General features: G+C 54.8%; 4 protein-coding genes across 4 annotated transcripts; 2 read left to right on the top strand and 2 right to left on the bottom strand.

Moving 5' to 3' along the window:
- The first annotated feature begins 308 nt into the window (after window positions 1-308).
- On the top strand, window positions 309-1,981 carry P884DRAFT_220882 (Pyruvate/Phosphoenolpyruvate kinase-like domain-containing protein). Its single transcript, XM_069439475.1, has 3 exons — window positions 309-596; window positions 693-1,439; window positions 1,613-1,981. The coding sequence occupies exons 1-3, from the start codon at window positions 551-553 to the stop codon at window positions 1,867-1,869; spliced, it is 1,050 nt and encodes a 349-aa protein (XP_069298748.1). The 5' UTR covers window positions 309-550; the 3' UTR covers window positions 1,870-1,981.
- Window positions 1,982-2,272: 291 nt separating this feature from the next.
- Window positions 2,273-5,713, bottom strand: P884DRAFT_322473 (uncharacterized protein; the record flags this gene model as incomplete). Its single annotated transcript, XM_069445426.1, has 13 exons — window positions 2,273-2,819; window positions 2,868-2,990; window positions 3,091-3,218; window positions 3,330-3,395; window positions 3,665-4,079; window positions 4,169-4,181; window positions 4,309-4,393; window positions 4,551-4,564; window positions 4,859-4,918; window positions 5,188-5,218; window positions 5,281-5,301; window positions 5,339-5,452; window positions 5,646-5,713. The coding sequence occupies 13 exons, from the start codon at window positions 5,711-5,713 to the stop codon at window positions 2,293-2,295; spliced, it is 1,665 nt and encodes a 554-aa protein (XP_069298747.1). The 3' UTR covers window positions 2,273-2,292.
- Window positions 5,714-8,499: 2,786 nt separating this feature from the next.
- P884DRAFT_268569 (uncharacterized protein) lies at window positions 8,500-9,367 on the top strand (the record flags this gene model as incomplete). The annotated part of the gene is made up of 5 exons (XM_069442209.1): window positions 8,500-8,519; window positions 8,592-8,664; window positions 8,773-8,879; window positions 8,950-9,203; window positions 9,276-9,367. The coding sequence occupies 5 exons, from the start codon at window positions 8,500-8,502 to the stop codon at window positions 9,365-9,367; spliced, it is 546 nt and encodes a 181-aa protein (XP_069298746.1).
- Window positions 9,368-9,994: 627 nt separating this feature from the next.
- On the bottom strand, window positions 9,995-11,526 carry P884DRAFT_257742 (ChaC-like protein-domain-containing protein; the record flags this gene model as incomplete). Its single annotated transcript, XM_069441177.1, is given in 5 exon segments — window positions 9,995-10,846; window positions 11,174-11,176; window positions 11,190-11,239; window positions 11,316-11,347; window positions 11,470-11,526. Coding segments are annotated over 5 exon segments (883 nt in total), but the record flags the coding sequence as incomplete, so codon positions are not given.
- Window positions 11,527-12,171: the final 645 nt, after the last annotated feature.

Below are 12,171 nucleotides of genomic sequence, written 5' to 3'. Positions count from 1 at the left end.
TTTGGTGTTGGAAGCTCTGGGCTCGAGTTGGTGCTGGGCGCTGCCGCTTGGTGATGATACGTAACCTTATTTAGGGGCGCCCGTGCTCCAAAGCCGAACAACAAGCAGCCACACAGCCCCCCCACAGCCAATTTTGGTGCTACCCCAGACCGCACCAAAGGCTTGGTCTCAAACGAGCCGCTCCCCCGCCCCCGCTCCCCCGGCGGCGCCCCCCCCCCCTGTATCAATGATGTAGGTACGAAATACTTAGGTACTCATTCACACACAACTACATTGAAGGTCGGTTCATACACACGAATACCTTGCGGCGTTGCTCCTTCAATTGTTGACATAGAACTCGACGTGGGAAGGCGGGTGAGAGAACACATCCGGTGTTGTCTCGAGAAAATCAGGTTCCTGTCCAAGCGAGAGAGACTATCAGAGTTCCAAGAGCTCTCACTATTCGGACCCGCATTCAACTCTCAAACAGAGCTTGCGATTTGACATCCGCCAACCTTCAACTACTCAACACCTCTTGTTCTCGGCGTCTGCGAGACAGGCCGTGTAGACGATGGCTTCCTCAACCATGCCCGTCCTCCGCCGGGCGCTACTCTATGGTTCGGTGCCTCTGCAAATTCCCACATAACTATTACACAACTAGTCTCTCCAAATTGAAGAGAGATTCCGTCCGCTCACCACGACCATGCGTTCAGTGCCCGCCTCGTCTCCCAAGTTCCTCGCCAAGTCGCTCACCCTCACCAGCGACAACGTGACGTACGACCTCGAGGACTCGGTAACCCCATCCATGAAGTCGACGGCGCGCACTGCCCTGCAAACTCACCTCCGCTCCCTGTCCTCCAAGCAGGCCACCTCCATCGGCGAGATCGCCGTGCGCATCAACGCCGTCTCGACCCCGCACGCCATCGCCGACATCCGGGCCGTCGCCTCGCTTCCCAACCTCGACGCCATCGTCGTCCCCAAAGTCAGCGGCGCCGCCGACCTAGCGCTGGTAGAGGACGTCATCCGCCAGACGGCACCGCAGCGCGCCGGTACCACCGCCACCACCACCACCGCCAACCCCGACCCCGACCCCGACCGCAACAGCGACGGCAGCAGCAACAACAACAACAGCAACAACACCAAGAACCGGCCCATCGCCATCCTAGCCCTCATCGAGTCGGCCAAGGCGGTCGTGGACCTCCGCGAGATCTGCACGGCGACGCCCAACCTCCGCGGCCTCATCTTCGCGGCCGAGGACTTCGCGCTCGACCTGTCGCTGCGCCGGACGCCGCACATGCACGAGATGGCGTACGCGCGCAGCGCCATCGTCACGGCGGCGCGGGCGTTCGGCCTCGAGAGCGCCATCGACGCCGTCTGCACCTCCCTCCGGGGGCCCGGAGCTCAGGAGCAGCTGGCGTTCGAGTGCGAGAACGGGCGCGGGTTCGGGTTCACTGGGAAACGTGAGTTCTCGTCTTTTATTTTACTATTTATTTATGTATTTATTTATTTAGCCATTTTTTTTCCATCTTCGCCTGTCTCCTTCCTCACATCCCTGCAGACGGTTACATATTTTGGTCATATCGAGAGGCGCGCGCGACTGATAAGGGGCTGATGATGCCCGTGTTTGTTGCAGAGTGTATCCATCCCGATCAAGTACCATACGTTCAGCGCATGTTCTCGCCCGACGCCGAACAAGTTGAATGGGCAGCCCGCGTCGTCATTGCTGACGAGAAGGCTTCGGCAGCCGGTAAAGGCGCCTTCTCGCTCGCCGGAAAGATGATTGATGCTCCCGTGGTCGGGAAAGCCCGAGCAACACTCGCCGAGGCAAAACAATGCGGCATTGATGTCGACGCGCTGAGGGACAAGTTCAAGGATGAATCCCCCGAGTAGTCCGAACATTTCAGGGGCTGCGCAATGTCAAGATTGAGTCATCCCCGCATTCAAAGCTGACCTCCCAGCGTTGTTCTATATATGAACTCTAATATAACCTTCTTCCTACGCGCCACGCCGTCCATGGATACTCTTCCTGTTCTTCCCTAAGGGACGAGCCCCATAATGAACCTATCTTGGGCCTAGACGAGAGGGCTCCAGGGCAGTAATCTGGGTGACCACCCGATTCAAGAGTCAACATGTCCGGCTCCAGAGAAAGCCAATTTTTACCGGGCAGAAATGCGGCATCATTGGGCTCATCGAGGTTGGCGGCTCGTGAAGGGGCACGTGGCCTTCGGTCCAGATGGCTAGGCATGTCGAATTCGGAGCGGAATGGTACACAGTGCTCTGCGGCCTGTTCAGAAATCGTCGCGGCTTCCTGTTCTATCCTTCGTATGAACTCCTCCAGATTCTCAGGCCCAAGGTTTCCTGGAACGTCAACGTAATCATCGATCTGGTGGTGGCCTGCGAGGGCCAGGCTTTGACGAGTAGAGCCTTGATATTCTGTTGGTAAGCCCGGCGATTGCAAGAGGAATCCCCTGTTCGGAATTTCGCTTTCATCTGGCAGAGAAAATCCAGAACCTCTCTCAAGGCTGAGCGCATTTTGACGCCATTCCGGTGCTGACCAGTTTTCTCTGCTTCTGACGATCGGGAGCGGCGATGCTTCTTGCACGCGATACCCCCGATTGGTCGTTTGATCTTCCACCATTCCATGATCGTCAAGCCTCCGAGATTGCATTGAGTGTCTCTCTGCTTCTTCAGGAGTCGATTCGGTTTGGGCTGCAGCATCTTTGCGGCTTCTTTGTCTGATATTTTGAACTTTCTGGGGTGGAGAGTTTGCTTCGGCTTCGACAACCCGATCAGATCTGGCCCCAGAGAAGGTTGCTGCGCCGTGGCTGGAGCTCGCCCTCCTGGAACAGGAGGCTTCAGGGCCAAGATCTACGGCCTGACCGACATACTGTTGTGACCATGCTGAGCCACCTCTAGCTTTCTCGCTCGAGCTGTCATGAGGCGTTGCTCCCGAGTCGTGGCTTCGAACTGCTGGCAGGGACCTGGAATATCGGGGTACCTCTTCTCCTTGGCTAATGGATATGGTGCTGTACGACCGTTGCGGACTAAGGAACGATCTGCAGCGTTCATGCTGGGTGGGCAGGAAATGCAGCTTCAAGCCGCGCGACACACCGTCATGTTCCCTTTCATGACTCGCAAATTCTCGTCGCTCACCCCGGGTTTCCTTGCCGCACGTCCCTCGAGAGAAGAACACAGAAAGTTCCTCGAGCTCTTTGTCTTCTTTTCGGCTCCTGTCGAGCCTTGATTTAGTGACAGGGGTGTCCGAGGACCTTCGGGTCAGGCTCTTGTGAAAACGACCCTTTCTCCGAACATGCTTGCTTCCTGTGACCCATTAGCCTTAACAAAGATACCGGTGCCTTGTTGCTGAATCGGGTGCGTTTACCCCGTGGAAACAAATGACCTGTTGCAGACTCTTCCTGGAGTATGTGCATATTCATGTCAGCATTCTGCAAACTCGTCTCCCTTATGAGTACTTTTTGGGTGGCTGGCACTAACAGTCCGGTCTCTCCCCCCAGCGACCTCTTGTGGTATATGTTTCCGAGACCCCTCGTCCGAGATTTGTCTATGCCCTTCCCAAACGATGTGGCCACATTTGTCATCTCCGATCGTATAACGCTTTCTCTTCAATCCGTATCTCGCATGCTCGGTTGCCTTCGAGGATGAAGCAGGGGGTTCCGATACTGACCTCGATCTCTTCCTGCGCCTGGCTTCACGAGTGCTTGACCGAGATTGTTCTGCTAACATGAATTGTTCTCTCTTGTACCTTCTGCGCTGGTCCTTCGAGTGCTCGGGTTTGTGGTCTCTCTCGTGGCCTGTTCCCAGGGGCTTGTGATGACTAGCCCGTGTCTGTTGCAGCCATGCTTGCACGAACTCATCATTCTCTGCTTTCGAACGTGGAACTGGCCACTCGCCCAGACCTTCAAGGGGCTTGCTGGACTTCAAGATCTGCTGTGGCCTATTGTTCAAGCTCTTGTCGTAATCTGCGACCTGCTTATTTCGCGTGCGGTCTCCATGGCCGTGGCAATCGTGGTGCGCTCGAGATGCCTTTTCAAAGCGACGTGATCGCAGGATTTCCATGTCTTTTCTGGGAATGCGTGATACTAATACGATAGAGCACCAGTGTTCTTGTCAAGATTGTCAAGAGAGTGGTGATGAAGCAGAAGTTGACATCGTTTAAGCCACAGCGTACCCGACATTCGTACCTGGCAAGCACCAGGTAACCACTGGAGAGGAGCACCTTCTCAGATGGGGGTTAGGAACCTGAGTGTAGTAACCAACTGAAAGCCGCACTTGCTACCATTCAGCTTGTAGAATCTTGCCGGGTTGTACCTGCCATAGGTCGTCCACATATGTGCAGTACCAACCCGAAGCTGCTCCAGGGTCAACCCGCGTGGATGCCCGAAGCACACTAGCACTAGGTTTGGTAGGTGCTTTGCCTTAGTTACATGTAGATAAGTACCTTAGTTAGGTAGGTAGCTATTCACAAACCCGGAGTCTGGCATCCATCACCTCCAGTATGTTCGGGGGCTGTAATATGAGGCAGACATGCATCTACCTACTTACCTACCTACCTTACCAACATTACCTAGGTATGTATATACCTGCACAAGGTATTCTTCGCTATACGCGGCCTGTATGACCTCGGCAGGAGCCGCTGGCAGCACTTATTATCCACTGCAGGCGGCACGTGCGATGGTTTCCGATCTCTCCCCTCCTCAGGCGTCCATTTGAGTTCATCTCTTGTGCCCTTGTTTTTTGGTGCTCCTGCCTGCTGTTGAGGGGATCATAGGAGGCGCGTGTGGGTGCGAGACAACATGATGAGCCAGGGTGCTCGCAACCCGTATATCAGGCAGCCGACTATAATCGCTCCTAAGCGTACCATCGCCCTTAGCTTCGAGTTGTTTTCGTCGACACAGGTTATCTTGGCAATCTCACTCCACTGGCAATACCGAGGCGCAGCTCGCAAAAAAAAAAAAAAAAGGAAAAAAAAGGAAAAAGAAAAAAGAAAAAAAAGATGACGGGTACGGAGTGCTCGAAGCGTTGCAAAGAGCTTCTCTTCGAGCTTGGATACCCAGGCTCCCAGCGCCAAGAGCCTGTCATCAGGTGCCCCGCCCGCTGCAGGAATATGTAAGGTGAACGAGACCGATTTCGTCGTCTTCCGCGCCAATTAAAACCAGCAGCGTTTAATTCCAGCCAAAGAATCGGTACTTGCAATTTGTATGGAGTTGCCGAAAACATGCTGCCTTAAACACAGAGAGACGTGCGTTTAAGGGTGGAAGGTACTCTTGCCCTGCTACATACCAAGTAAAAGTCAGGTATGTACTGTACTGTACATACATACGTACACTATTCCACATACACTACTGGCAGGGTGATCGTGCCCTTGTTCTCGATAGTTATTTGTAGCCACAGCGGGCCCCGCTGACGTTTCCCGCGAGTGGACGATGGATCCTCCTGACCCAAATCCGATGTTCTGCATGTCAGAGATGCACAAGCGGAACGAACCAGTGGGGTGCATCACCGAGATGGGCGGGACCGCTGGGCAGTCCTCTTGCCCCTTCTGGTCACTTGCAGACCAGGCTCCGGCTCCGCAATGCCGACTTGGAACGGCTCTTGGCCATCAACCAAAGAAAGCAGAACCTGTGGCTTTTTCCTGCCATGCTCACACAACGGCGAGTGCCGCTCTGAGAGTTCTTATCCTTCCCCCATTGGAGTCGCCCAAAAACCGGGGCATGGTGGCCGGCACCAATTTTTGGAGCATAGTTATCGTGTTACGGCTCACGCGGGCAGCTTCGGTCAACTCTCCCGCCGCTGAACACTGGACTAAGACGGGGTTGACATATTTATTAGCTATCAAAGAATGGAGCCGCGTTTAGCAGCCGGCCACTTTATTTGACCTCGATCTAATGATGGCGCCTGCCCTTTACTATTACCCGGTGGATGCTAGGCGGTCAGGAGGATGATCGACGACGGGATCATGCTGTATATGTATGTACTGTACGGAGTACGCTGCTTGTACGGAGTATGTATCATCGGAACAACGGCCCACATAGCATGATTGACAAACGCAAAACCTTACCTTGCAAGGCTCAGATCTTGCGGAACGCCCAACGTGTCAAATCTTGGTAGTTGAATCGCGTAGCAGGCTGCCAATCAGGAAGGAGCACTAGCACCCCTTCTCTCCCAGAAGCAGATGCGCAGTACATACCTATCACGCATTTACAAGGCCCGGGATATGCGCTGGCGTGCGGCAGAAGCCTGGACTTGCACGGATGGCCGACACATTGTTGGGGTCTCTCCATTCTCCCCACCCGCAATCCTCAACGGGTCCGCCGACACTCGGCAGTCGAACACTCAACCTACGTTTCTCGCCGCCAAGGGCTCGCTCGACCTCGTCGCATCGTGCGAGCTGGAAGAAGGTAGCTTGCGGGTTCGTCGTTCGAGAATCGTCTGCTGCGGCGGCGTGATATTTCGGCTCGTTGAACAACGTTGGTCCTTTTCCCGTGGCAGACCCCTCCCTCCTCCCATCCAACCAACCCACGAGAGTTCCAACAAAAAGCAGTGATGTGGGCGAGAGAGATCTGAGGCGGTCAGGTAAGCGACGGCAATGGGGTCTCATAGAGGAACGGTCTGCCCGAGATGCGTGTCGCACGTTTCGCATCTCCCTAGAAACAACAATCCCGTTTCATGCTTACACGTATCCGCCTATTTTACCGCCTACCGTCAATTCTGTTTCGGCCGATCCCTGGCGTTCACCAATGCGACTCCCTTTCGATTCGGGAGTTTCGATGCATACTGTGGACGGAGTACACGTGCCACATAGGACTGCCTACTCGCCACGGATATCCGTTGTATGTATGTACGGACGTACAGGCCAGGCTGGAAACAAGAGTTGTGGCATTGATGCGGAGCGATGAAGCTCGAACTAGCCAGATAATCTCGTTTTCCGGAATCAGCAGGGACCGGCAACGGTGCACTACTATCCGTACTTAGTTACTTGTATAATACACACGCGGTAGTGTATCCACAGGGTAGCGTAGGGTCCCCCCCCCCCCCCCACCCGGGACCCGATCACCGCATCTGGCTTAGGGCTCCGGACTGGGTCCGGGCCTTCTCGCGACAAGTTGGTGAGCTCAGGATGGATGGGCTGCGTAATCAGGGCGCATATTTGCCAATGCCGGCAAAATCATCACAATGCCTCGAGTAGTCAGCCTTTCACCCCAGTCCTTGTGGGGTGGGCACCGTCGATTGGGAGACCCATGATGGCCAAGGGACTGGGATCACCTGCATGGAAACCTACCTTGAGTACACTACGGATCCGTACACAGTGACTAGTTATTTGGGGATCGTGTTTCGTCCCTGATGAGCCGCAGCAAGGATTGCAATTCCTCGCAATGTGAGCGAGCTCTGGGCGTGCGACTACACTATACCTGATCGAGCCCCCTGACGCAAATTGCAAGGGACAGTCGCAAGGGAGTACGGATTACGGTAATCCGTACAGTATTGGTCCTCGTGATGTGGGGCCCGACTCTGCAGAGACTGAACTGATGGTTTCCGTTGATGATGGTCACAGAACTCGATTCCAGCGGTCGGTCAAAACGCTGGTTTCGGTGCCCATGGCCCGAAAAAGGCCTTGTGGTGTGGATGCGCTGCCGTTTTCTGAGCCTTCCGGACCCGCTGGGATACAGACCTCTCTCTCTGGCTGCGTCAATGCAGAAACCCCGGTCCGAACGCGTCCTACTCTTGCTGTTTTCCTGCTACACTATGTTTGATGCTTGTCTGGGCCCCATCATGCCAGCATGTTCATGCTTGTCGAAACATGGGACTAGCGCATCTTCAAGCATATCCAGAAGCTCGCAAAGGACGGTCAGGCTTGAGGGGGCGAGTGGCTCTCTCCCGTGGGCCAAGCTAGGAGGCGGCTATTATGATCCATTCCTAAGGTATTCCCCCCCCCCGCCTTACCTTTTGGCATCTTTCATTAGAGCCCTCTTTCTCCCAACCAACCAAGCCGCTCGATAGGGAGGATACTGGAGGATCCTTGACCCTTACCACATTACGCAGCTCGGTCATCACCTCGCTGCTCACTAGCCACCGCCCTGCTTCCTACTCTTGCCATATCTTTGTAGTTAACTCGCCGGTCTCGCCTCAAGAAGTAGGCGACCAGCTATTTGAGCTCAAGTCCCCTCTGCTCTCCGGCTGAAGTCAACAAGCCGCTGGTCTGACGATACATCCAACCGCCGCTCAACGGTCGGCGAAACTACCTTCCTCTTCGTTAGCGCCCGGCTCCAGAAAAAAAAAAAAAGTGCTCTCAGTTCCCCGCCTTTCTCTCGGTCCAGCACGCTTCAAACTTTGTTGAAGTCCACTCGCTCTGTTATTCCGGATGCCGCCATCTCTCGTATTTTGACACTCTCCAGCACGACAGAACGTGACTACACTTTGCCTGTTTTCAACACCTGAGACGAGAACTCGGCAATTTGGCGCGTCAGCAAACCGAGGGATTCGAAGGGCTAACCAGCAACAATGTCGAAACTCTTCATTGGGTGAGGAGTCACATCTTGTCCATGTTTTGCCATCATGAATCCCGGGCTACTGACTGACACAACCATGCGTAGCGGACTCGCATGGCATACAGAAGAAGCGACACTGAGACAGAAGTTTGAAGAGTTTGGCGAGGTTGAGGAGGCCGTACGTTGTCCCGTCCGTCCATTGGAGTTGATTACTATCGATTCCCAAGTCCTCCTCCAAGACCATGAGATTCTCTGCCAGGTCCAGGACGGTCTAACATCATGTTAGGTTGTGGTGAAGGACCGCGACACTGGCCGCAGCAGAGGATTCGGTTTTGTGCGCTACATAAATGAGGATGATGCCCAGAAAGCCATCACGGCAATGAACAACGTTGAGTAAGCCAGCTTGAAGAGAAGGTTAACCACCTTCCGTCACCGGCCAGCTGCTGACCGACCTCTCCCCAAGGTTCGACGGGCGGCAGATCCGTGTCGATAAGGCCTCGGACACTGGTCCTAAAGGAGGTGGACGAGGGGGTGGTACCTCAAACAACTTCAATAGGGGCGGATATGCCTCCCTTCCAGTAGCCGGCGGCCCTGTTCCGGGGATCGCATACGGCACCCAGCAGCCATACGCGATGCCGACGCTCAATATGTACCACCAGCCTTACGGGCGCGGCTATGCTCCGGCAGGCCCTGCCGCGTACGCCGTCCCTTCGCAAGGTAGGCGGGAGGTGGGAGGTGGGAGGTTAGAACGACGGAAAGGAGGAACAGGCTGTGCTGACAAGAGAATAGCATGGGTGGCTAACCCCTATGGGTATCCCAATCCGACCCAGCAAGGTCAACCCCCTCAGCAGCCAAGCCAAGGCCCCGGGCCGGGATATTGAGTTGATCGCCGATACCCTAATGGTATAAACGGATTCTCGGAGACTGCCCTATACATTAAACGGAGTGCTATGAAAGAAGTGCTACTCGATAAGCTATCGACGACAACTACGACGGAGACAATGGATATGGAGAGATTGTTACCTACCTCGACTCGCGCCTCCTTCTTTTACCGACGAAACACAAAAATGGGCCTGGATTGTCCGTCAAGGATGCTGAGCAACTAGACGTTGTCGCTTCGGGACCATTGACCGCATGATACCCCTCGCACACTCTTGTTTTCAATTTCCTTCTTTCCTTCGCACCATCACCAGCTGGGTGGAATAAGTCAACTGCATTCACGAGTGCCACTCTTGGCCATTCCTTTTTTTTTTTCTTTTTCTTTTTTCTTCCTGTCCTCGTTTTGATTTCCTCACCCACCCCGCCACCACCTGCTGCATTCTTCTTTCTCAACCGAGGAAGCGTAAAGAGGCAAAGCTTTGAAAGACAGGCGTCACATTACCCCTAACTTTATGGTACGTAGGGGAGCTCTACCCCAGGGCAATTTTTACGGTCCGGAAACTTCTGGAGAACTCTGGTCGGTAGACAAGGGATATTTGTCTGTGAGAAGATCTCTGAGCTGAGGGTAACCAAGAATGTGTGGCCGAGATGATGGCCAGTCAGAGAAGGACCCAAACGGGGAAGGGTTTGCGCTTTTATTCTCCCGTCTTAACACAGTGCTTTATTCATCTCGACCTCGATCACGAAGTCTTCTCGGTCTCTTCTTGCTCATCTACGTCGCCGGCATTTCTGAAGTTGTGGGGCTGCTCATGGTGCTGCTGCTCCCGCTGCAGAACCGACGGCGTTAGGTGTTCCGGGCTGGTGGCAGTGGTGCCGTTGCGGACAATGACAGAAGGCGGCGGGGCGGCGGCCTCCTTCTCTTCTTCCGTCCTGTCCGCCTTGATCCCTTCCACCTCCTTTACCTCCCCTCTGTTCTTCTTCTCTTCGCGAGCTGCGATGGCTCGAACCCGGTTCGCCAGGTCCGTGACATGTTCGTCTCCACTCTCCGGACTCAACTCGCCCAGAGCGGCTTCAAGGCCCCAAAGGTAGTCACGATTTAGGCCGCTCGGCCCGCTGCTGCGATAGATGTGCTCGGCAAGTTTCTGTGGATCCTGAGGGCCGACAAACTGCTCGTTGTCAGGAGTACCGATGTAGACCAGCGTCCGAAAGGGGAAGTCGTGGTGATGATTCTGCGGCAGCAGGGCCGGGTCGACGCCAGGGGCCGGGTAAAAGGGCGTGTAGTGAATTGTGTACCCGTTGATTTCGCGGATGTCCAGGTACTCTTTAACTTCGGCAACACGGTCGGCCTTGATGCGGTAGGCTACGCCCCACACTTTGTCGGGGGCCGAGTCGTGATGATCGACCAGCTGCTCCCAATAAGAGCGCGATATCAGGGTGACAACACGGCCCGGGGCTTCGGGGGTGCCGCGGTGATCTTGACTGGTAGGGAGGGACGGCGGGTTAGTAGGTCGATACACACAGCCAACCGGGAAATGCATTGTTTGGAATTGATGCGACTGCTGGACGAATCCAGGAAGCCAGTGACTGGACAATGACGCCACAGACACCAACACCCATCACCGTTGGAAACAGTATGGCATGGGGAACTCCAAGCTTAAGTACCTTGCCTATAAGATGCTGGTCAGCATGGGGAAATCTGGAATGGAAGACCGGCAGACAGGGTGCAGGGCAAGGGGCAAGGAACCGGTAGAGGAACAGGGGAAAGGTTGGAAAGCTTGGTGCATCGCGCGCGGGGTTGTGAACAGATATGCTTCGTCCACGTACCTGCCAAAATCTCCGAACATAGCCCGTCACCCAGCCAGGGATTCGCCTATCTGGGACTGGTCAGCTCGTGCGTTGCCGACCCGGACAAGCAGGCCAACGGGGTTTAGGCCCCTGGAATGGTGTTACCAAAGTGCGGTGGTGGTTTCCAGATCAGGCTTCTGCGTATGGGCGTGCCAAAACGGCTAGGAGTCAGCTCCATTCGAGTCCACGCAAGGTTCGGAAGGTAGAGGTGGGAAAGGTAAGGAGTCAAGCGGCCGGTTGAGCCCTGCGTCGAACTCACCCGTATCCGAACAACCAGAACTCATCGGCTTCAGCCGTAGTTCCGTCGGTTGCCATTCTCCGGGATCCAGAAGCGCTCACGTAGGTTTCAATGTTGAGGAATCAGACAGTGCTGCAAGGACCCGCGTAGTGCTCGGATCGAATGGCTGGATGCTCCCTCAGGTCCGCCTCGATACTCTTCAGAATCCTGTCCCCGGTCGCCTTCAGAAACACTCCCGATCGCCCAACTTAACTCGACTGCAGGTTTGATCGTCTCCTCCAGGTGAACGAGAAAGGCGTGGTCGTTATCCAGACTCAAGATGCATTAGCTTTCCCTTCGAGTTCGTCACAGAGCCTCAAGAAACAAATAGAAACACCGGAAGTTGCGGCCAATCGCTCAGGCTGCACATCCCCCGAGGGTGCTTGAACCGTTGGTGGGGACTAGAGCGCAAGCGTGCTTTGGCCCGCGTATCGCCTCATTCAATTGCTCATTCCTTTTCTCAGTGCACAGCAACCTAACAGTCAAATGATGTTCATCTGCTTTCTTGAGAAAGACAACGACGACGACGACGATTTCACTGCCTCGTTCGTGAGATCGTCAATTCCTTCTTCGATCACCGACGGACTGACCATCTTCCTTCCAAGGCTTGCCTGCTCGTCCCGCGTCAGATCGACTTATTGATCAACAGAAAAAAAAATAGAATGCATTGAGAAGTGCGCTGCC

Source organism: Thermothelomyces heterothallicus, assembly GCF_042370625.1.
Source record: "Thermothelomyces heterothallicus CBS 202.75 unplaced genomic scaffold P884_scaffold_7, whole genome shotgun sequence".
NCBI classification, from domain to species: Eukaryota; Fungi; Ascomycota; class Sordariomycetes; order Sordariales; family Chaetomiaceae; genus Thermothelomyces; species Thermothelomyces heterothallicus.
The sequence above is the reverse complement of the archived record's forward strand: the minus strand, read 5'-3'. Positions and strand labels throughout refer to the sequence as shown.

Excerpts from the sequence above, each read along its gene's own strand:
- P884DRAFT_220882 (XM_069439475.1), top strand. The coding sequence starts at position 551 with ATGGCTTCCTCAACCATGCCCGTCCTCCGCCGGGCGCTACTCTATG. Across the intron at positions 597-692 it reads CCGCCGGGCGCTACTCTATG|TGCCCGCCTCGTCTCCCAAG; the intron begins GTTCGGTGCCTC and ends CCATGCGTTCAG. Across the intron at positions 1,440-1,612 it reads GTTCGGGTTCACTGGGAAAC|AGTGTATCCATCCCGATCAA; the intron begins GTGAGTTCTCGT and ends TGTTTGTTGCAG.